Below are 25911 nucleotides of genomic sequence, written 5' to 3' on the forward strand. Positions count from 1 at the left end.
ACGCCACTGATTCAAGCTTCAAAATGCAGCAGTACCTTGAAATGACTCTAGCTCAGAGACTATTTGACCTGGAGATATGAACGATATACCATTGTATGCAGAATGAATCACAGACTCAGGTGATATATAATTTATGCACATTCGACGTACATATGGAGGGGGAATGGGGGGAAATCCCCTGAAAAATACTTTTGTTTTTAAAAAAAATGGGGTTTCTCCCCCTGCCCCTCGAAAAAAAGGATTGACAAGTTCAAAATGCACATAGAAATTATCGCTGGCATGTAAGAAACAGAAAAATATTTGCTTCATTGTCATATGACCAATGTAACGCGAGTTGTCCCCCTGAAACGAAAGGCTTGTATGCCACTGTATGCACAAAACGACTCACACCTACGCACAACTTCCACGGACGAAAAGCTAGAACACAGTGAAAAATGAGCTCTTGCAGCTGCTTGAAATTCTATTTTTAGACAATGCAGGGTAACCTGTGTTGAAACTTGTGGAACACTTGTGCTCAAAAACAAAAGTTTCCTTCAGCGCGCCTCGAAATTCCATTCTCACAATGCAGATTCAACAACCAGTCTTCCCCCTCCCCCCACCCCCAACCCCTGCTTGCGCCCGCATGGAAAACTTTCAATTTGACATCTGCTACTGAAAAACAAGCTTCCTTCGAATGCAGTTACCAGGCGGGAGTGAAAAGCATTGCTTTAGAACAACAAAGCCGGTCTTCCTTTGTCGGCAAAAATTTTCCCTTGAAAAAAGACGAAAAAGAGAAGTCCCTTTTCCTGCCTTTTCCCCTCCATTTTCATGAAGAAAAAAAGTTCAAGAAACATTTCTGTTAAATACATGTGTTAGGAACAATATATATATATATATATAAAAAAAAATTGAAATTCTAGCCAAAAATAGAAAAATTATAACGTAAAAACTACGACCTTGACACAGCATCTCGATCGAGATGCTTGGGACCGCGAGGGTTACATTTGGGTATCTCGATCAAGATGCTTGGGACCCAAAAGGTTTCAGTGGGTATTAAATCAATGCCAGGTGCTTTGCTATTCTTTAGCCTTTTAATAGCATCTTTAACTTCAGTCAAGTTAGGTTCTGGAACTTAAGGTTCTGCTGTGTGAACTTCATTTACTTCTGATTTATCTCCTACATGAACATTTAAGAGGTCATTAAAGTAGTTGTTCCATCTATTTAAAATATCACTTGGATCAGCCAAAAAATCACCGTCTTTATCTTTTATCAAGTTTACTTTAGGATGCCACCCCTTTCTAAACTCATTTACACCTTTATATAAATCTCTGATATTTTTGTTTTTGCTGTTTGTTTCAATTTCATTAATTTTGCTTTTCAAGTAATCTATTTTTTTACTTCAAAACGTGCGCTTAACTTCTCACTTTATTCTATTATAATTGCTTAGATTTGTATCATCAGAGTTATTTAATCACCTAAGTCTAGCCTGATTTCTTATTTCTATTAGATTATGACATTCGTTATCAAACCATGGCTTACTTTTTCTTGGTTTATGGTATCCTATACTTTCTTTAGCTGCTGATTCTATTGCATTACGTATGTGATCCCAATTCTTATTTACGTCTCTGTTTCATTTATATTTTCATCATCATTTAAATCCTGCAAAACATCAAATCTGTTTGACAGTTTAATTTGGTAATCTTTCTTAATTCTCTCATCAGCAAATTTTCCTGTATTAAATTTTATAACTTTTATATTTTGTTGGTTATGATTTATCAATGCGAGTCTTTCTCATAATTTAGCAATTACTAAATAATGGTCACTGGCACAGTCAGCACCTCTGTGTGAAACAAACATCAATTATACTAGTATGCCTTCTCTTATCAATGAGAATATGATCTATTTGATTATGAATTTTACCATGTGGAGAAGACCAGGTATATTGATGGATATGTTTATGTTTAAAAGTGGTACTTTTCACAATTAAATTCTTTGAGGTTGCAAAAGTAATTAATCTTATACCATTATCATTACTTAATTCATTAAGACTTTCTTTACCAATCGTGGGTTTAAATGTCTCTTCCTTACCAATCTGTGCATTACAGTCACCTAACAGAATTTTCATATCATACTGAGAAAATTTATCAAAGACCTGTTTTAACTGTGCATAACAAACATCTTTAGTGTTATCATCTTTATCTTCTGTTGGTGCATGTATGTTTCTTAAAATAATTCTACACCGCCTACCCTCTAAAACTGCATAATATATCCTATCATTAATCAGAGATAATTCTATTATTTATGAAGAAGCCTGTTCCAAAATTATGATTTTCAGTACCACCATAGAAAAAAGGATAATTTTTAGTTTTACAATTCCCTTCTCCTGGCCAAATTGGTAGATACAGTTTTCTGGGACATATGCATTTTTTTTTATAATACTTCAATTGTTTCAGTCTTCATCAGGTGAGTTGCCAAAGATGCTGAATCTGATGTTAGGCTCGGACAAGTTGACATTTATTATTCTCTTTCATCCTGCTTTTTATTTCTTCCATTTTTCATATTGTTTTTATCTTCACTGTAATATTGAATTTGTTGAATACTTAACAAAACTTAGTGTTATTTTTTTTCATTTCATTATGATCGATATTTCTTTTAGATATGTTATGGAGATACAATCACTTAACTTCAGATGTCAAAGGGTGATGGATTATTGCCATGTACTCTTATGTTATTTACAATCTTTTTAGACAGCCACCTTCCTCATAATAAACCATGTTGTCTCTAATGGGTATCCCAGGATTGTAATTGAAGAAAAGCAAATGGAAAAATTAAGTTGCACTTAAGCTTCTTCCTCACATAAACAACAATATGATACACAGTAAGAATGAAATGAACTGAACAGGAAACAGGATTAAAATGCCTCCTATTATTTTTCAGTATCTAATGTTACCTTACAGCATAGTGAACTGCTCTTTCACCTCTTTTGTCATATTCAACAGAGTGAGACACAGTGCCATGAAGTTTTGTCGTATTATGGTCTTCATTCCTTCATCAGATGTAAACCATTCTGTAAATTGCATTCATGGTATTGCTTGTATGTTTGTAATTCACAAACCACTTAATTCTTATTGTTTTCTTTTCAGTTTGGAGTGTGAGATTTTGATACACCTACTGAAGGCACAAATAGAAATGCAGTATTGGAGGTTTTTACCATCCTTAATGGTTCTCCAAGGTGCACAGACAAGGATAGCGGCATGGGAACAAACTTTGCAAAACAAAGAGGTATTGGATTTTATTTATTTTTCATTTATTGAAACACAAGGTGGTGCATATTGTATCTACCAATGTGAGTTGGCAACCCTGCCAGAATGCACGTGCACGTGTGTTGCATACCTACATCCGTGGAGAGATGCGAGTCTGGCTATTAATATACCATCGAGCGTTGGTACAGATGTGGATTACGGTGGTGGAAGCCTTCGTCCAAACAGGCACCGGGCACTTTGGCGGAACAATGAATATCGCTGTGCACCTGTTCTAGAGACAGACAAGACAGTGGAGAGCCATGGATAATGTTGTGAACCGTCAGTCGCCGTGAAATACATGCTATTCCACAGAACATGGTGAGATCCACACGGTAAAAGTCTTCCCAGATTGCCTCGAACAGTGCATCCAATCTGGAGGAGGACATTTAGAGGATGTTATTTTCAAGGTGCACTGATGTATGTTTTATCCATATTATACACTGTATTAAATGCCTATGTGTATATTTTTATTTAATGTCCATATACAGTTACCATAAGCACTTACTGTCACTTGAAGTTGGTAGATACAATATGTGCCACGCTGTACTTACACTCCAACTAAAGGACTTAGCTGATACCAATACTAGGTATTGGTTGTGGTATTGGAAAGTGTTGGTTTGAATTTAAATATTTCATGAATCTGTGTATCTTGCAAGGCATGCAAAATCCTAACTCTCACGTTTGCAGAGTCCAGGTATCAGTATCACCACCCTCGATTCCTTGGAGGAAATCGCGGTTGATGTGGAGTGTAACATAGAGAGTCCTATGTGTCCTGAGAATGTTCATTCAAAATAAAGATGTTAACATTACTACCAGCATGCCTCAAGGAAAAAAGATAAATAGATATATTAACATGGCTTTTATTACACATCTTGTGAAAACAAATTGCAAAATATCCTAATGGTAACAGAAATCCTTTGGAACCCTTCTCTAGTTCCATTAAACACATAGGTTAACTTAAATACACAGACTAACTCTCTACTGTTTTACAAATTTGATCTAACGAATTCTACCTTTACATGAATGGTGTCAGTGTACGTGCAGTGTATCTGATCGGCATGCTACCCTGAACTCGAGTGTCCCCCAGCCTTCCTGCTCGCTCTTGAACACTCGAACTCGTATTGCGCAACACCAATCAGATCAAACCTGATGTCATATCTACTTCGTATATTTAACCCTAGAGTTTGCTAGTGAGCACAAGTATTTTAAGACCACTTAATGAAACATGGAGTGGTCTTAACTGTCACCCTGTAATTGAGGGGGAAGCACATAGTGGTTTGGATCCTACTGCATAATGTCCTGTCCAGTTCTGTTTGGCCTATCTGAGCATGAAGTGGACATAAAACTTCACTTGCATTAATTCTGGACCAAAATTGTGAAGCAAAAGTTACTTTTATTATTCTGATCACTGCACAAGAAATGTGAAGACATGATCTGTTCTTCAGATGAAATTATGTGTCTTGGGCGTGTTCACCCCTGACCCGTTCGGCCCATGTACAATAAATAGGTGAAGGACTAAGGAGCATTAATTATTTCCCACTCCTCTCGTAGCCAAGCTGTTAGGCCGTTGAACAACCTAAACGTAACACTAAAGCAGCGATACAGAATTAAAGGTGTGAACACTGTATGGTTCTATCACGTACCAGGTTTATTGGATAGCCACCTGATGCATTGCTACAAGTATGTGTGAAAGCCATATTACAATCACTGTACAACAAGGTAACACTGTAACAATACCTACGAAAACAATGTTGTAGAGTGTTTATGCTTGTACATATCTGCAGCAGTCTCTTTGATGATAGACCAACAATAGTCAGCAAGCATACTGCCATTCCAATGTACACTGTGCTTTTCAAATGCAACAATGTCCTGGTGGAACCTTTCCCCATGTTCATCACTGACTGTTTTTGCCAGAAAAAGCTCGCATGTTAGACCAGAAAGTGTAATTTGAGGAACATGTGGCACCCCATGGCATGAAAGCAGTGCACCATGTCACAAACAATGGCTTCAAAATGGTGTGCTTTCACATTGCCCAGGAAACTAGAACACACCAACTTGCATGCCTGCCATGCAACCTTTTCTGAGTCAGATAGTGTAGAATCAAATGTGAAGAACGGCTCTAATTTGTGAGCCAATAAACACACCTTCCTTAAACCTTTGCCTCACTTAAGGCTTGGCTCGACCTTTGGCCAACACCAGGCAGCTAGTTTCAATTCCCCCCTCCTTTGGAAAACTACTATGATATCCAAAATCTAAAAAATTACATATGCTTAGAATTCCTTCTACAGCATTCACTTGAGTATTCCTGTACTTTGTTTTCACTGTTACCTAGATATTCTCAATAGTTTTGTGGCAAGTTCATTAAACTATGTATAATATCCAGACAAGAACAAAAGCAAATCACATTAAGATTCATGTGAATGCCCTAGAAGGAATTCTAAGCATAGGTAATTTTCCGGATTTTGGATATCATAGCAGCTTTTTGAAAGGAGGGGGGAAATTCGAAAATGGCTGCTCTGGCATTGGCCAAAGGTTCAGCCAGGCCGTAAGTGTGGGAATTTCTTCCTGAGGTACCTGAAAGCTTGCCCTTCTCAGTCTAGTGCTTTGATGAATATTTTCATCGAGCCAAGCTTGATGTGTAATGGGAGCAGAAAGACATTTTGGGGGTTCACAAGTGGTTCTCGTGATATATTCTTGGAGCCAGGACTTTACGGACATAATGATTAACTCTCTCCCAACTGTCCCACTCACAGAGAAAGCAACAGTATTTCCTGTAACCTTGTTGCATGCATCTTATCCTGTCATACCAATTTACAGTATTCATTCTTCGTAACACAGGAGAAACATTCTCCCAGCTATTGGACACCATATGTTTATTATATAACATTCAATATGTAATGTTCAAACTTGGTGGTTTTGGCTAAATGACATATTATACATGGAAACAAATTGCAAATTTGTTTTTGTCGTGCACAAATACATTAGAAACACACATTTTCATCTAAAGGAAAAATTTTGTATTATACATTGTTATCTTCAAAGTGAATCTGTGAATATAGGGATAATTTAATATGGCCCCTCCAGTTTCATTTTGGGCCCCCCTATAAGGGGCCTAATGTATAACTTTCAACATGATTTGAATTAGTATAGTTAAAAGCACTAGATGGTGGATAATGTCAAATTGATACTGGATTCTAATAATAGACTATATATAACTTTAAAATTATAATTATGAAGCTTTATAATTTATTGTGCTGCAAGTATACTCAAGATTTAATATTTCACTAACTCTTGAAATATTTTCTGGATGAAAAGTAATGAGATAAAGTCATTTGCCCACTGTTTCACATGCAAAGTCTAACAATTGAAATATTAGCAAGTTACATAAGGTGTTTTACCCTACATCAGGATATTCCCTTTGTATAATATTTATAAATTTCATTCATATTGATTTGAATATCTTATTTCACTTCATCACCTGCAATTTAGTCATCTTTTTACTGGAGTTTTCAATATAATACTCCCCGCCTAGTCTTGTGAATTCCATTATCCTAGCTTTATCTGTTGTCATTTTGAAGCTTAATGTTAGTTTCCTCTTGAGTTTTACATTGTTTGCTTTAATATTGTGCTTAGGTAAGATAACTAGATGGGTTGGAGATTTAATAGTTGCAACACTGCTGTTTCTACACCATGAAACGGAACCGTTGCTTCTCGCTGACACCACATGTTGCTTTGATACCTAACCTACCTCCCAGTAAATGGACTCTTCCTTCCAACACTAGGTGCATGCGTAGTTACAAGAGGAATAGAGTATCATAATGGTGGCGGTCTAAAGGTGTAGTTAGATCCCGCTAATGTGAAAGTTGTGGTGATTCTCATGTAGGACTGTGATGCCGTTACCTTAATGCATACCATGCCTCAAGGACAGACTATCATTGCACTGTATTATTGTTCATTTTTGGAACATAACCTGCGATCTGCATTGCAAAAGAAGAGGGGACACTTTCTGCTGAATCCTCCCATCATTTTACAGCACAACCTGTGGCTGATTTGTTAGCTCGAAGGGGCTGGAAGATGCTCTACCATCCCCCATATTTCCCTGACTTAAGCCCATGTGACTTTGATTTGATCCCTATGATGAAATAACCACCTGGTATTTTCTTCCGAATTGTTCCAGAGATCCTTGAGGCAATAGACCTCTCCATTCCAACCATCAATGGAACAGATGCTGCTACAGGTATACTACGACTTCCACATTGTTGTACACACTATGCTGGCAACTACATGGAAGAGCTGTAAACATTTCACAAAGGCATCTCTTGCTTCATTTGTAAATAAATAGTTGCCAGTATTAAATCTCCTGCCCACGTACTTAGAGAAGTAGAGACTAGTGAGCTTGCTTCTGACACTGCCTGCTTTTTCTTGTGAAGCTGAAAGTAGAACTACACCTGCGGTAAAGTCGAGTAGACGTTAGCACGTTAACTACCGGATGAAATTTTCAATATTCACTGACAGAGCCGTTAATGCCATTGGGTAGTGTTTCTGTTGTAAAATAACTTCATGTTATCAAATTTCGAATTTGGTATTTTTTTATATCGATAAATTGAAATTATAGTGTGTCGGTTCCATGGGACCAACGCGGCGATAACAGGAAAACATCCATTCAGTGCTCCACTGGCGACTGAAAAGCAACAATCAATTTCGCGAAAATGCATTCTTTACTTTGAGCTTTATATTTGACCTGCTTAGTTAGAAGTATTCTAAACAAATTGGTCTCTGAAAAAGAAGGCTGAAAAACAGCAGCGAATAAAGTGAAGAAGGTTGTTATGTTTTGTGAAGGGTGTGAAGGTAAACCACATACAGTGGCTCCGGAAAGTATTCGTCTGAGCACAATGAGACTGTCAAACCATGTATAGCACTTTGCAAAAGAAGAAAAGCATGAGCAAAATGTAATACCGACACACGTTCACATTCGTTCTGCGAAAATCAAGAGAAAAAGCAAAGATATTTCCTGCTGTGTTCGAACACAACACAAATATCGAAAATCATGTCATATTACGCAGCAAACTACATGTAGCATTCGTCTGCTATTGTAGTTCCATGAAATCACGTCCCCTAGGTACTTGCTTTTGAGATGCAAGGTGAATCTCGTGTAGTGCAAGTACGAGCTTTCTTCTGTTGCAACAGGGAATGTGCATGCTGGAGGCCAAGGTTGGACCTGTGTGGAAAAATGGGGCGCAAATCGAAGAAAACTACCAAAGAGGAAAGGTGTATAGTGGTGAGTTTGTTTCGTAGTGGTAACTCTTTCACAGACATAAGCAAAACACTCAGTAGGCCAATCACCACAATTAAAAGTATTGTGTATAGGTTTAACAACACAAGAACATATAAAACTGCCCCAAGAAATGGCCGACCTCTAAAGCTAACACAGAAAGAAAAACGTGTGGTAGTGCGGAAAGTTACGAAAAATCCAAAATTGAGTGCCCCAAAGTTGGCTGCTGAGGTTGCAAATGAAACTGGAAAAACGGTCTCAGCAGAAACAGTAAGAAGTGTTCTCCACCAAGGTGGGTATCGGGGAAGAACTGCCCGTAGAAAACCGTACATCAACAAATGCAACAGGACGAAAAGGACTGACTATGCTAAAGCACACAAAAATGACACACATGACTACTGGAAGAATGTCATATTCACAGATGAGAGTAAATTTAATCTTTTCAAGTCAGATGGACGAGTCATGGTGTAGCGGAAGAACAACACAGAACTGGCTGAGAAGAATCTAACACCGACTGTGAAACATGGTGGAGGTTCATTACTTGTATGGGGGTGCATGAGTGCCAGTGGTGTTGGGGATCTGTGCTTTGTGGAAGGCATCATGGATCATAAAGCATACATCAACATCCTGAAATCCCACCTTCCCAAAAATGTGCATGATATGGGTCTATCAGATGGATACATCTTCACCCAAGATAATGACCCTAAGCATACAGCTCACAACATCAAGTTGTGGTTACTCTATAATACACCACACTGGATGGAAACACCCCCACAGTCTCCAGATGTTAATCCCATAGAGCATGTGTGGAATATGCTGGAGGAAAACATACGCAAACACAACATTTCTAATAAAAATGATCTGAAGAAAGCTCTAATGACTGAATGGCGTAATATTTGACAAGAAACGACAAGTAATTTGGTTCGATCAATGCCACGAAGAATGGAAGCCATCCTTAAAAGCAAAGGTGGTCCCACCAAGTATTAACCATTTGTAAAGATGACACACTTTTATTTTTATGTATTGCAGACGAATATTTATTTGGCATCGAATGATGCGTGTTAATGTATTTTTTGTTGTAATTCACTTTGTATGACAAGTACAACATTTCCTTTTGTATATTTTTTGTGTGCAAACGAATAAGTAATCGAGTGTAATTTGTGTTCTTTTTTATTGTAAATTAATGCCAGTCTGTACATCCAATAACCCATTCCTCTATACAGACGAATACTTTCTGGCGACTGTAAGTGTATTCCTTGCTTCAAAAAAGTTCACGTGGCGTGATCACAGTTTTCAAGTGTTGACTGAAACTTTTCAAAACTTTTCAAACTTTTCAAAAGTTTTGTGAAAACATTTGCAATGCAGTAGTGTCTCATTTCGTTTACAAAAATATGAATATTATGTACTGTATGAACTGTATTATATTTTTTCCTATGTTCCCAAAATATATGCCATTGTATGAGTACATAGTTAAAATGTATGCTAAAGATTATCTCGTAATTTGGTGCATATTATATAAAATATAAAATAATACAAAAATGTTAAAAAAATTAAATGAAACATTGTAACCTGCTGGCTGTGTGCATGAAGAAATAGAATAAATTAATCTCGTGGGAAGCGTGAAAAGGTCCGGGATCAAATTAATGCACGGGCTTGAAGTAAAGCTACAACCAACAGCTACAAATTCGAATTATTGAAGGTTATGGCCAGCCTTTAGGGCTACCCCCTCAGTCTCAAAAGAGAGCCAATGCCTATTATCGTGCGAACTTAAATAGAACGCAAGAGTTAATTGTTCCCCATTTACCAATCAAAAAAGGAATTGTAGGCAAACAAAAATGATCACAAAATATCGTGGAAAATTACACTGCTGCAATTCAGAAAAATTATCATACTAACACAAAATAAGTACATGTATAGAATCTACGCCCTTTTATAGGTTTCGACACTAGTTTCCTTTTTACCAATAATAGAGTTGTTCTTTCTGCGTTTTGCTTGACTCGAAGTTTATGAACAAAAGGTGAGGCACAGAATTGTACGAAAGCTTCGAAGAATACTTTTGAATAACAATTTTATTTATATCCAATCATGAACAAGAAACAGTTGACTTCTCCAAATAACAACAATATAAAGGATTGTTTTAAAGCATACAATTCTAAGTTTACGTATCCTTTTTTTTTTTTTTTAGAATTTCTCTCAAACTACAACATTAACAATTTTGACTGTCATTCTTTGTTTTGTCATTAGCCATGGCAGTAATATATACATGCATTTTACGCAAAAATTACAAAGTTCCAGCGAATGCTAATACACGCACGAGTTCCAATTGAACCTCATTACTTAATGCTTCTAGTAATTCTGAACATATCAAGAAATTTCGAACATTACAATTTATCGATATATTAACCTCTTTTATCACGTATCATTTCCATTTCTTTTGGCAATAAACAATCTTATAATTTCTATGACTATTTGATGCTCCCAGTAATTACTTATTTATTGGTGCCCAGCTCCGTGTGCATGTTATTTTACATTTTTAGGAAATCGCAATTGTAAATAGCAAATAGCTCGCGTACGCCAGGGTCTACGCTTGCAATTCTGGCAAAAATGCCTCAAGTTCATTCGCGTTACTATTAATGCGCAATCAAAAGGTAGTTTGACACTACCGGCGAGACGAAGTACTGCAATAACGATTTTGAAGCAACTAGTCTTTTCGTCGATTTGTCATTTAGTCGTATTACACTCTTTCTTTATATTTTTGATTCGGTTAAGTTAAACATATTCCAATCCATCACAGTCCGCGAACTTGCATTTTTTGTGCAATCAAAAGGAGGGAGAAAACAACACTGTACATACCTCCATTAGATTTCGCATAGAGTACCAGACAGCAATCTCTCACAACCAGGTACGGTAATACACTACAAGTCGTGGCTTCCTTCACGTCTCGTCTTTCAGGATATTAGCGTCACACACAGGAACATCTCTGGGTTCGTATTCAATCACCAACATGGATACTGATTCGTGTTATTGGAGAAAAACACCCAAATCAAACTGGGCAGCGATCAGCTTCGTACTTTCGTCAAACGCAGCCTTCCATGTAACGTGTAGAACTAATCAGGGAAAGGAATGAATACTGCTTCGCGATATAATGTGCAATATTCGTAGAGAGAGAAAACTAATTCATGGTGCGTGCAAGAAAAAGGAAGAAATCAGAATTGGGTTAAGTCTCGCCAGCGAGGCGACTTGCACACTTAACCATGCGGCGCACGTAAAATTCTCTCCACACTCGTGACCCAAAGTCACGTCGTTCTTATCGCGAAGATTACAGGATTGGAACTGGCATTGCTTTCTGCTCGGGAATCGAGCACGGGCCGAGGGGTCGGTGGAGACCTCTAGCGTGATAAATTATAATCCAAGGAAAACAAACAAGACGCAAGGCGTACGAATAAAATGAGAAATTGTGACGTTTTTCCACGCGAAAATACAAATGCGTAGAAAAAAACGTCACAACATATATTTCATATAATTGGTGAAAATAGCGTAAAAGCAACAAATGCAAATAATGTCCCCATTCTTATAGGGACGCCTCGCCATAGAGTTACATAGGTGCAAATAGCCTCAGTGTTGATACACCAATACCACTGTCTAATTATACATACAAATTCCACAAATCAATTTAAAATAAATAAATATATTAAAATGCTGTATTTAAATAAAGAGCGAAATCAGGTTACTTACCCATAAGCCGTTCTAAGGAATATACATGCTTCATATCAACAATAATAATAAATATTAAAAAAAATGGCTTTGCTGCTTATAAGTTGTCAAAAATGCATGTGCCGTTGGATTCTAGGGCGCCGTGCCGGGCCTTTCCAATATGAAATATGCTTGCGCAAAGGACCGTTGGCCCGACAGAGTGGTTTGAATTAGACGTTACGTCGGTCCCATGGGACCAATGCGGCCTCATAAGAAATCTTGATGTTGGGGCCCATGGGACCCGCACGGCAGTTAACGTGTGTTTTGTGATATATATATGTGTCATTGTTTTATGGAGTAGTAGTAGCGCCATCAGCTTGTAATCAAGGGTCCTGGGTTCAATACCCGGTGGAGCCACACAGTGGTTTGGATCCCACTTTAAACTATAGGTCCAATCCCAATTAGCCTTACTCTTCATGAAGTGGACTTAAAACACCAACTCAATCAATCAATCAAAGTCATTGTTTTATTAAGTCAGTTTTTTATTTACACCTGTAAATACGTGTGTGTTACTTGATGCTGCATTGCTGTGCTGTGGCTTTAACCATAACTTGGCAGGGGCAAGCACCTACCCTTTCAGGTTTATTAAAATTTAGAAGTTAATGGTACTTCGTTAATCTTCTGGAACCTCAGGAGTAAAGTAGTGAGTAATTTTTATGATTTCACAAATGTAACAGTTTGCAAAATTGTCCTTGGTGCTATTTTTATGGGACAGAAAAATTTTTGATTGTGCCACCCTTCAAATATAAGCCTCAAAAGTTCGACTCTGAGGGTAAATGATTACGTGATCAAAACATCTTTTATTTTTTTTTACTTTCTTTGCCCTTTACTTCTGTAACTGTCTCTTTAATGAAAGACTTTGCTTAATTTATTATCTTAAAATACATATTACAACTTCATTAAATATTCTGTTACATTATCTTTCACACAGAAAATAGTCCCAATTGCAGTGATGGTAGTGATCAGACTCCTAAATATGTTGGCTGTAATTTAAAAGTGGCAACACTGTCAAGGAAGAGATTTTATGACCCCATGTATGTGCTATCAGGCATTGAGCATTGTCAGTTGAGGCCCATGTCGACGTGTGGGGTACCAAAAGTGGTCTGATGGTTGCACAATGGTGACAATATGGGGAGCCCAGTGTGATGCAATTTTCCTCATGTTGAGGTTGTTCTCACTGACACATCCCAACCTCCTCAAGAAAAGCACTTACCCATTTGCTACAGGCTTCATACAAGTCTTGATGACATACTCATGCATTTTTGCCATGGGCCACCTGGATTTTGATCAAAAATTGCTGTTCTACCTTTGTAAACATGTTTTAGGGCAGTACACAAAATGGTGTTCATTTCAACCTCATACATACCCAACAGCACTAGCTGCACCGACCACTTTTGGTACTCCACATGTCAACATGGGGCCCCAACTGACAATGCTCAATGCGTGATAGCACAGACATGCTGCTCTTCCTTACAGTGTTGCCACTTCTAAATTTACAGCCCACGTAGATTAATAACCTAGAATTAATTGCAGGTATTTAAACACAGTATTAAACCTGCCCTGTATCATTTGGGATTTCGGTAAAACAATCAAGTTGAATGGAAAAAAAAAAGTGTTTGCAAGGGTATATACAGTGCGGCAATTTGAAATCGACACTGGTGCTGTAAAAAATAAACAAGTGTTCATAGAAAGTTACTTACCTTTGATCATTCAAAGTAGGACCCTCCTGCATCCACACATCATAGCGCAGTGCCTACCAGTGCATGGAAGGATTGCTGGAATTTGTTTTGTGTAACGCTGTCTAAAATCCATGTCGTAGCCTTCTTGATTGTTGATACATCATAAAGGTAGGAACCTTTCAGTGCAGATTTTGGTTTAGAAAATAAAAAAGAATCACACAGAGCCAGATCCAGTGAGTAGGCAGGGTGTGACAACACACAAAGTTGATTTAGGGCCAAAACGTTCTTCGCAATCACAGTCTTGTGACTTGGTCCACTGTTGTGAAACAGACGCCAGCTGCCATCATCCCGATACTCTGGCCTCACACATGTTTTTTTCCTTGCATCAAACGTTTCAGTACCTCAAGATAAAATGCAGCAGTAACAGTCTGTCTGAAATTTCAGTCTTCAGTATTGATTGTCCTAACTTTCTCAACCAATTTTGGTGTTCTCATAGCCCTACTGCACCACTCGTTGTGTTCAATTGGCTCCCGTCCTTCACTGAAAGGCCTCAGCCATTCAAATACACGCATACAGGATAAACAATTGCCCTATAGGCTTGCTGCAACATGTGAAATGTTTCCGCAGCAGTTTTACCCAAGAGCACACAAAACTTGATGTTTCCTCTTTGTTCCATGTTGAAATCACGACGCACTTTCACGACACATGCCCACATTTAGCAACACCACAAGCAACAATGTTCCTCAAGGTCAATGAGCTGTGCGTCGATTGTTCGTGAGCTACCCGTTACTTGTTCGCACCACAAAACACTTGCAAAGTGGCACCACCTACCGAGAGAAAAAATCAGTCTCGATTTCAAATTGCTGCGCTGTGTATATCAAGATACTAAAAGGTATGAAACACCTTTCATCTAGAGAATGTTCTTTCCTTATATGTTCTGTAATCACTTGCTTCGTTTGTCTTTAATAGATGGAAATCTTTTTCAGTCTTGGAAGCTTGGATTTGGAGCCACTTTCTTGAAGACCAATCAGCTCCCAGCTCTCTTCCAGTGGTTGCTCAAACTGAAGGCTGCAGTGGTTTGCAAATTTTCATTCTATTTCTACAGCACATTGGCTCAACAGACTACACCTCAGGAAATGAGAACCTTATGTAGCAAACAACCGTTTGATTATTACCACAGGTAAGTTCAATAAATGGAAACAGAATACGTACATGCTTGGAATTAAAACATTTCTGATGTTAGTCAAGGAAGAAATATGTGAATGAATGTTTAAGTCTTGTGTATGGAATCCCAATATGCAGGTGAAGTTGGGCTGCATAATAAATAGATAATAATAATAAAAATAAAGGAACAGATAATTTGTTTGAACACAAAACATGCATGTTTCGATTTTGGTGAGAATGCAAAATGTTAATGTAGTGTTAATTTTTCAAGTTTTTGAAAGGTGTGAGGTGCATCTTGCTGCCATGTTTTGTCACGAGAGAATGTGAAATGAGCTGCAAAATGTGACATAAACTCTTAAGCACAACACTTTCTAAGTCTGAATTATCCTGTGAGTTAATGTGAAATATTGAGAATTTACGTAAAACTGATTAATTTAGCTGTGAATATTTGAGAAGCAAAAATAGACTTCTTTACTCAGGAATAACCTTAATACTCTAATAACTACATCAAATGTGCTATTAGCCCGACCCTGTGGCCGAGTGGTTAGCACATCGCGCTGCGAAGCCAAGGGTCCCGGGTTCGAATCCCGGTCGGGCTTGGTTGTTTGTGAATGTCCATTCATCATTTCATCACTCATCCCCATCTTCGCAAATTAGCCAAGAGGCACAAAACGCGAAGTAAAATAAACTAAATCAAATCAAATCAAATGTACTATTAGAAAGAATATGTTTATTTTGTGTAGTAAGTGTAGTTTTTAAATCAAATTTAGGTTTTTATTCATCATTTTCTATACCACTTTTGATCTTGAAATATGCCAAGTTTTTGTACTGAAATCTTCATCTTTTATTCATCATAAATATGTGGCTCTACAAATATGACACAGACATTCCTGCATTATTGTTTTGGATCTATTTCATTAATTTATCATATAAGAAGGAAGAAAAGTTGTGTAAAATCATGCAAAGCTTAGCTTATAGCTTGAGCCCACACAATTATAATGAAATAATTGGTGCTGACCCGATACAGATGTCAATGTAAGAATATTGGAAAGTATTGGCTGGATTTAATTTACTGAAACTGGTCGATACGTTTCTTGCATTTTGTTCATTTGCTTCTTTCCACAAAAATGTCATGCAAAGCTTTTGCGGATCTAATTATCCTCTAAGTTATTCTAAATTCTAGGTTTTCATTGAATTTGTACGAACATTATGTGAAAACATTGTATTCTCTGATTACTTAACAGGTATTTTTATATTCTGATGTAATTTTTGAATTTATTTTAAAGCAAAACTCTGGTAGATTGATGCATGTAATAGGGTGGAATACTTGCCTACAAATATTTATCAATATTTTGATCACCTTTTGATTATTACAAATTTCAAGTATTAGTATTATTATTGGTGGGGATTGATAAGAGTATCAGTATTGGTATGGGTATCGGTTCAAAGTGATATCGGCTCAGCCTCAGAAATATGTAATGTATACTTGGTTTGTGGCTGGAGCAATACAGTCAACTCTCGATTCTACCAGGGTTGCTACGCGACTGGAAAACCTGGAAAACAGGGAAAAGTCAGGGAATTTGGTTGGTCAGGGAAAAGTCAGGGAATAGTCAGGGAATTTTGCATATTTTCTGGAATTTACGTGCATTTTGGAGTTGCAGGAGAACCAGTTACAAAATGAACGAACGGTTCATTTCCACTTCCGAATTCGGTTCTTGTGATTCCAGTCCCCCCAAAAGATTCAGTTCAGAAACTTGTTCCTCTCCTCATTTCAATTCTATATTTATTCACTCTCGGATCTAGGTTCTTGGATCCGTTCATTTTGCGACTCATTCTTGTGAACCTGTTCAAGACCGGAATTTGGAGAGCCCTGAGATTTTTCCTTAGAGAACAAGCTACTCAAGATGAAACCTACGCACCAGCCATCCTCAGAATTTCTTGCGGAAAAAATGTTGCTTTACCTTTGTGTGTGGTGAGGAAATTTTCTTTCTTCAAGAACACACCCATTCGGAACCAGTTCTCTTTTTATATGTGAAGCGGAGCAGGTTGGTGTTCGGACAGTTCATTGGTTTTGGATCTGCAATAAAGCTTGAAGAGCAGAATTTCATGTAACTGGCTGTGGTTGACGTCACACTGGACGGGTGCGGATGCCGAGTAAAAACAAAGGGGCTCACTACTTCGTTCCCCCCGTGAACCCATTCTGTGAATTTGAGTCCTTCGTTTGCGACCCGTTCAGAAGCAACCTGATCAACTAGTTCATTTGCTCGTCGTAGTTTTTACATTGCAGAGATGTGTTACACCCGAGAAATGAGTGATTTTATGCAGTATCAGTGACGTCATTGTTCGAATATGCACGTGTTTTGTGCATGTAGAACGAATTTATTTTTTAAAACTGGTGCGAAATAGAGGAATTAAACGTACGCTGGTCACACATCATTGTTAGGTTAGGAATGTTGGTTTCATGCCGATAGTAATTTTACGTATTGTTCGCGTATAGAATGAAATTATGCTGAAAAGTGGTGAAAATGAGCCCAAGTTCCTTTTGTTTTATTACGATTTCATCATGCTACAAATGCAACTTTTACATGGTTCGATTTCGATTTATGACTGTTAACACATACTGCAGAGTTTTAGCGATTACTTAAGATTTTGTGGTTAGGTTAAGAATGTTAGGTTTGGTTGTCTTAGAATTAAAATAAAGACCCTGAAAGCACTCTGCTAAGGTTCCGATGTATTTCTACATTCATTCCCACTAGTTTACGATACTTACTGTCGCTTGTCAACCGGAGAATACCTTGTCCGTGGGAAGCATGTATGATTGAGTAAGGTCATTTTGAAGTGTTTTTTTCAACATAAATAACTTTTTTCGAATCCAAATAGTGCTCATTATTTTAAGGAAGGTTCAAATTTCGTGTCGCAATGATTGCCAAAATTCTATGATAATTAGTCTTCCTGCTAGGAAAATTTGGAAAAAAAATCATAAAACATTCGGAACTGTTACCTTTTAAAATACATTTTTCGATGTTTTCCGTAATATAAAATTGGTTCCAGCATGTGGAAAACTCAAATAATGGAGATATTTGATTCCAAAGTATGGGCCGTGTATATATTACACAGGCCTGCGATGAAAAAAATACAAGGGAAGTGATAAGTGAACTTTATGTATTTTGTCGTGCTGAGTTCGAAAAAATAAAGAAAAATGTCTATCACGTCACGTTTTCTGGAAAAGTTTAATTGTACGTGGATTTGTATGAACATTTACCATAAATATGTTGTTTCGGCGTGGAATAGCATGCCTGCCTGACCAGTACAAACTATGTAAGAAAACTTTATCTTGAGTATTTTGGCATGAAACTCTGAGACCAGGACAAATCGTGGGCTCCTCATAAAGTGTGTGTGCAGTGTCTCAATGATCTACGCTTATGGCTCAACGGAAAGAACACTGCTTTACGCTTTGGAATTCCTATGACATGGAGGGAGCCGAGAAACCACTGTGATGATTGTTACTTTTGTGCCTGCCATGTCCGTGGGTATAACCGAAAAAATTACAAGCTAATCTCTTATCATGAGAACATTCTATCGGCCATATGCCCCGTTCCTCATGGACCTTATGTGCTAGTGCCTTTGCCTCCAACTGAATTACCAGTCATCTCTTCAGAGTCTTCAGACTCGGAACATCCAGACAGTCAAGGCTCCGATACCGAATATAAGCCCTCTGGAGACGATTCACCTCAGCCTTTCTCTCAGGTTGAACTTAATGATCTGATTAGAGATCTGGGTCTTTCGAAAGAGGCAGCTGAATTGTTGGGCTCCAGATTGAAAGAAAAACATTTATTGGCCAAAGGAACCACTTTTTATTGGTACAGGAATCGAGAAAAGTACTTTGTTCAGTACTTTGAGGAAGCGGAGAACCTGGTCTATTGTTCTGATGTTCCCTGATTGATGAGCAAAATTAATATCACCTACGATAAAGATGAATGGAGGCTGTTTATAGATTTATCGACAAGGAGCCTGAAAGCTGTTCTTCTTCATCACGGAAGCCAGTATGCATCTGTACCAGTTGCACACTCGGTACATTTACAAGAACGCTATGAAAACCTGGCTCTCGTCCTCAACAAAATAAAATATGCCGACCACGGTTGGACCATTTGCGGTGATTTGAAAGTTATTTCCATGCTTCTTGGTCAACAAGGCAGATATACAAAGTTCCCATGCTTCATTTGTGAGTGGGACAGCCGTGCAAAGACTCAACATTGGGTCAAGAAAGAATGGGCTAAAAGACAAAATCTTGAACCAGGCACCAAGAATGTGATTCGGAACAGCTTAGTTGACCCAAAAAAGTATTGTTACCCCCGTTGCATATCAAATTAGGTGTAATGAAGCAATTTGTCAAGGCTATTCCAAAAGATGGCGATTGTTTCAAATACCTGTGCAAAAAGTTTCCAGGTTTATCTGCAACCAAGTTGACAGAGGGAATCTTTGTTGGTCCAGATATCCGCAAGCTCATGAAGGTTAAAGACTTTGAGACTAGCATGACAACAACGGAGAAAGAAGCTTGGGTTTCCTTCAAAGATGTGGTCAGTAAATTTCTGGTGAATTACAAGGATCCTGACTATAAAGCACTTGTTATGAATATGCTGGACAAATTTCAAGCATTGGGTTGCTCCATGAGTGTCAAACTATATTTCCTTCACTCACATGTGGACTATTTCCTTGAAAATTTAGGAGCAGTCAGCGAAGAACAGGGTGAAAGGTTCCACCAAGATATTAAAGATATGGAGTGCAAATATCAAGGACAATGGGACAAGAATATGCTCGCCGACTAATGTTGGATGTTAACACGAGAGAGGCCTGAGATGGCCCTAAAAGAAGAACGTCAAAAAGAAAGTTTCAAAGGCAAAAGGGTACGTACTTAAATATAAACTTTGTTTGTGTTTGGTTTTGTCGTTTGTTCAGTTTACAATTTGTGTCAAACGTTCATGTACACATACATTGCTCCTCGTGGTCAATCGTCTATTTTATGTACGTTACCTTAATAAACACAAATGAACATAATACGTTGGTGCTTTTTTTCTAGAAACCACCGTAATGGGATGTTAAAAGTGTAAACGCAAGGGAACTTTGTGTTCTTCTCTCGACCAGAGGTGTCTCGTGCGATCTGGCAACAGTGGTTTTCTTCCATTTAAACCTATACAAAATAAAATCAATTGCTAATAAATCAATTTGCATCACCAAGCATCGATTTTACATAGATTTAAATGAATCAAAACCACTCTTGCCAGATAGTGCATGCAAAATTGTTAGCGAAAATTCCTTTTTACACAGAATTTTAGCAAAAATATCGATATCGATTTTACAAAAAATCCTGACGTGATGGAAAAAAATGGAGGTCATTTCGAAATCAGCACACCCAATAACATAAAACTCAGCGTACATGTCTCTTGTATTTTTCAACAACTTCAATTTCGCAGGCCTGTGTTATTTTAGGTGTATGGTTGGTCACCGGCCCCATTCAAGTTCTGAATTTCCGTAATATGTACTATTTTCAATAAATTAAAAAAATGTAATCATTAAACTTATTGCATATTTTCTAAAGGTACATGACCTAATTTTCTGTTGTTTCTCATTTGTATTGATATAGGCTAATTAAGGTTGTATACAGGTTACATTGTAAAGCTTTGATATATGCCACATTTTTTTATTGATTTTTTTACACCACCTTAATTGTAATAACTTAGTGAAAATGGGGAAGTACAATAGTTAGTTATTTTTTCATTGAATAGCATTATATTAATCACTTGGTAAATTTTCAGCTAATAACTGTATATTCATATTCATAATAATTAACGTGCCAGCATATTTAATTGAAAAACATGAGGTTTCAAAGCAAAAATCATGACGACAAACATGTCTGGAAAAAAATTATTTCTGGTCTGGAAAACCTGGAAAAGTCAGGGAATTTCATAATCAAAAAATCGTAGCTACCCTGTCTACGACCCTGGATATAACGACCCTCTCGAAGTAACGACCATTTTCCCGGAACCGTGAAAAATTTGGAAAAAAGTTGGAAAATTGAAGGAAATCGGCCGAAAAATACGTTTCTTGCACTCGTTTTATTCGCACCCATTCCCTTCACGAGCGCTCTACCGCTCGCAAGTGAGTCTGATCTAAAAATAGACACCACCACACCAAGCTTGAGTGATATCCAATAGCACTTGACCTCTACCTTCCCCTCCCCCAAACGTGCCAATGTTATCCCGCATCCGACAGCGACTATCCAAGATGCTATTCTGATTTTGCTTGCTCTTGGGTACGTGAGAAGAGAAGATCGAATGTGCTTGGATGTTATTTTAAATCGACCTTGACAGATATGTGGTGCCTGGAAGTCTAGACTGTCTGTCCAGCTCTGACCTAGATTTCAGCAGGTCCCCGTGAGTGAACTACTCTTGGCCGTGTAGCCGACAACTTCCAGTAACCACTTTCATTCAAAACGCGTTCTTTAACACTTCATAAAAAAGCTTAACTGTTAGAGATAATTAAAGCCACATAGGCCAACTAAAGATTGTCAACCCGCTTAATGATTTGTCATCCAAGCTTCCGCAAAAGTTTACTTCGATCTTACATGCATCATAACTCCCGTGTCCCACTTAATATGTTTTCCTAACTCTGCCAATGTCGTAATATTTGCCAAAAAAGTGTTCCGTTGGCTGAGTGACTTCTCTCTTTCTTCCTCTCAGCAAACGTGCAGGGGGAGGGGGCCAGCGATGATGATTGTTTCAGCCACGATTTTCACGAGGTGATTTCAGGTGAGGGTGGAAGTGGACCACTCTTCCTTTCCTTTGACGTCTAAAATGGGACAACCAGTTCTGGATACATCCTTTAAAAAAAATAATTTAAAAAATAAAAAATAAATAAAAAAATGCCCGCCCACCCCTTCCCAGCTCATTCTCCGCCACTGGTGTGCACGCCAATGTCAGAGAGGCAATGTGATAATTGCCAAATTCAGGTCTTATTTTTTCCTTTTAATGCTATTTACAGCATAGGAAATATTGCCCGTAAATGCTGTTGCATAGTAAAATGTAAAGCAAAGGTCATTTCTTTCTTCTTCACACTGCTGATAAAAGTTCTGTCTTCAACAGTTGCGTTATCTTAAAATGTTGAGGATTTTCTCTTCGACCACCTGTTGCTCGAACTTGCAACTGGTCTCCTTGTTTTTACCCTGCAGCTGGCACCATTGTTTTGTATAGCATCTGAAAGCTGTCCCTTGCCGATAACAGCAATGACTCATCCAGCGCGAAGCAAAAAGCCATTCTTTTGAATCTCGCAAAGCTGTTTTGGTTTGAAGATAAGGAAATTCGATCTCCAGAAAGAAAAACAACTTCATATTCTGCGCCTTCTGATAAGCAAAACTGTAAATTTTATTTTGCATCTGACAAGAATAAACTTCCTCAACACTCGAGCATGTTGGAAGGAAATGTACACAATATAATCGCCGCTTTTCTTCAGAACCATTCATGTGGGAGAAAAAAAGTGCTCGATGTAGGAATGGACGCTGATTCCGATTTAAAGAAACATTATTCAATAGGACAACGTTTGGAGGAGAGGATGTTTGACATCGAGAATACTGCTAAATCCAACATTAAATTGTCGGTTAACGTGATAGTAAATAACGATCTCCCATTTTGATATCTAAAAATGCGCAGGTTTCATAAAGCTTGTTTTGAGTTAATTTTATGCTGATGGGCTAATCGGGACTAAATATAGAGTTTAAAGTGAAATCTAATTTCAAACCTGAATCATTATCGACTGCCACACTGTTTAATGACGTGTCCTAGAATACGGATTGGGTGAAAACATTGCAAGTTGCGTGTTACCTTTTTCACGCTGGATTACAATGCAAGTCAAGGAAGGAGTTTGGACTGCTCCCTTGAATGGGGAGGGGGGTGACTATGAAGTTGGTTGAAGCAAAGAAAACGTGTCTTTTTTTCTTACAATGTATTTTACACAGCCGAACCAGAACGAAAATTTACAGCCAGTTTTTATATATATATATATAGAAAGGTTGTGTTGTTTCTCCTGAGAGATCTAATCTTACCAGTTAATTTTGCAACAGACAAGGCTCCAGTAGACCCGTATAAAATTCAACATTCATTTTGCCCATTTATCTCCCGACTTTTGCTGGCGCCAGTGTGACTGGTGTCAAGATTCTTCGAGTTTCGCTTGCAATAAGCGAGAGATTGTTTTCCTTTCCATGGGTCTCAGTGCAAATGGGTTTCTCATGAACTAGAATTGTAATTATTTCCTGGAAGAGCAACGACTGCACAATTAAAAGAAAGTACGTAACATTATTTTAAATCCTTTTTTGTGAAAACGTTTTCATGTTCTATTTTCCTTCTCACAACACTTGTCATGTGCATAACAGGTTGTATAACTACCAGGATAAATGGTGTTACCTTCTCCTAGGCATCTTTGTGTCCGTTTGAGCTTCGTTTAAGCTGAATATTGGTGCAAATTGCAATAACGATTCCTTCGAAATAACGACCCTTTTCCTGGGAACTGTGAAAGGTCGTTGTATCGAGAGTTGACTGTACTAATTTCTGGATGCACACAAAAGTCTGTGTATAAACTCCTTAACCAAGGTATAGTACAAAATCTTTCGGTAGAAGCAATGAACACCGGATATAATGTTCGCTTCTATACCCCCTTATTGGGATATCAGACAACGCAGATACATGTTTATAAAATTCGTCATCACTCTCAATTAAAGGCTGAAAACGCAAGAACATGTATTTGCTTAACAAGCTGTAAAAGAAACACTCTATTATTATATGGCACTGTTGTACTACTGCCACCACCAACTAATTGATAGATAAGGTACAGCTGGCAGCCAACGAGAAGAGCGCTGGCAGAAGAGGTGTGACGTACTGCCAGGCGACTCCACTCTTTCGTGTGGGGGAGGTGCTCTTCCGCCAGACCTCTTCTCATCAGCTTATCTTTTAAACTTCGTGTGCGGGAGCCGACTGTCTCGGAAAGTTGTGCTTCGGAACGGGAAGTTGTTCAGGGTTGCTACGCGACTGGAAAACAGGGAAAAGTCAGGGAATTTGGTTGGTCAGGGAAAAGTCAGGGAATTTTGCATATTTTCTGGAATTTACGAGCATTTTGGAGTTGCAGGAGAACCAGTTACAAAATGAACGAACGGTTCATTTCCAGTTCCGAATTCAGTTGTTGTGATTCCAGTCCCCCCAAAAGATTCAGTTCAGAAACTTGTTCCTCTCGTCATTATAACTTCTAGTCTGTTACGTACAAAATTATGGTTCCTTCGCATTTCGATTCTATATTTATTCACTCTCGGATCTTGGATCCGTTCATTTTGCGACTCGTTCTTCTGAACCTGTTCAAGACCGGAATTTGGAGAGGCGTGAGATTTTTCCTTAGAGAACAAGCTACTCAAGACGAAACCTACGCACCAGCCATCCTCAGAATTTCTTAAGGAAAAATGTTGCTTTAGCTTTGTGTGTGGTGAGGAAATTTTCTTTCTTCAAGAACACTCCTGTTCGGAACCCGTTCTCTTTTGATACGTGAAGCAGAGCAGGTTGGTGTTCGTACAGTTCATTGGTTTTGGATCTGCAATAAAGCTTGAAGAGCAGAATTTCACGTAACTGGCTGTGGTTGACGTCACACTGGACGGGTGCGGACGCCGAGTAAAAACAAAGGGACTTCGTTCCCCCCATGAACCCGTTCTGTGAATTTGAGTCCTTCGTTTGCGACCCGTTCAGAAGCAACCTGATCAACTTGTTCACTTGCTTGTTGTCATAGTTTTTACGTTGTAGAGATGTGTTACACCCGATAAATTAGTGATTTTATGCAGTATCAGTGACATCATTATTCGAATATGCACGTGTTTTGTGCATGTAGAACGAATTTATTTTTAAAAAACTGGTGCGAAATGGAGGAATTAAACGTACGCTGGTCACACATCGTTGTTAGGTTAGGAATGTTGGTTTGATGCCGATAGTAATTTTACGTATTTTTTGCGTGTAGAATGAAATTTTGCTGAAAAGTGGTGAAAATGGGCCCAAGTTCCTTTTGTTTTACAAATGCAACTTTTACATGGTTCGATTTTGATTTATGTCTGTTAACGCATACTGCAGAGTTTTAGCGATTACTTAAGATTGTGTCAAATACGCTTTTGTGGTTAGGTTAGGAAGGTCAGGTTTGGTTGTCTTACAATTAAAATAAGGACCCTGTACTAAGGTTCCGATTTATTTCTACATTCAATCCCACGATACTTACTGTCGCTTGTCAACCGGAGAATACCTTTTCCGTGGGAAACGTGTATGATTGCGTAAGGTCATTTTGAACTTGTTTTTTTCAACAAAAATAACTTTTTTCGAATCCAAATAGTGCTCATTATTTTAAGGAAGGTTCAAATTTCATGTCACAATGAATGCCAAAATTCTACGATAATTAGTCTTCCTGCTAGGAAACTTTTAAAAAAAAACCAACATAAAACATTCGGAACTGTTACCTTTTAGTAGACAGATTTCGATATTTTCCCACAATATATAATTGGTTCCAGCATGTGGAAAACTCAAATAATGGAGATATTTGATTCCAAAGTATGGCCTGCATATATATTTCTTTTAGGTGTATGGTTGGTCACCGGCCCATTCACGTTCTGAATTTCCAAAATATGTACTATTTTCAGTAAATTAAAAAATATAATCATTAAACTTATTTCATATTTTCTAAAGGTACATAA

The 25911-nt window shown here is 38.0% G+C and overlaps 1 protein-coding gene across 5 annotated transcripts in view; it reads left to right on the forward strand.

Moving 5' to 3' along the window:
• Positions 1-25911, forward strand: part of LOC145997205 (KICSTOR subunit 2-like) — a 95119-nt gene that overhangs the window by 35167 nt on the left and 34041 nt on the right. For all 5 annotated transcript variants that reach the window (XM_083133954.1, XM_083133955.1, XM_083133953.1 and 2 more), the window contains exons 6-7: positions 3123-3261; positions 14972-15165. In XM_083133954.1, the coding sequence (XP_082990080.1) occupies positions 3123-3261; positions 14972-15165 (333 nt within the window). The remainder of the gene's footprint in view (positions 1-3122; positions 3262-14971; positions 15166-25911) is intronic.

Source organism: Lepisma saccharinum, chromosome 13 (assembly GCF_977018435.1).
Source record: "Lepisma saccharinum chromosome 13, izLepSacc3.1, whole genome shotgun sequence".
In the NCBI taxonomy this organism is placed as follows: Eukaryota; Metazoa; Arthropoda; class Insecta; order Zygentoma; family Lepismatidae; genus Lepisma; species Lepisma saccharinum.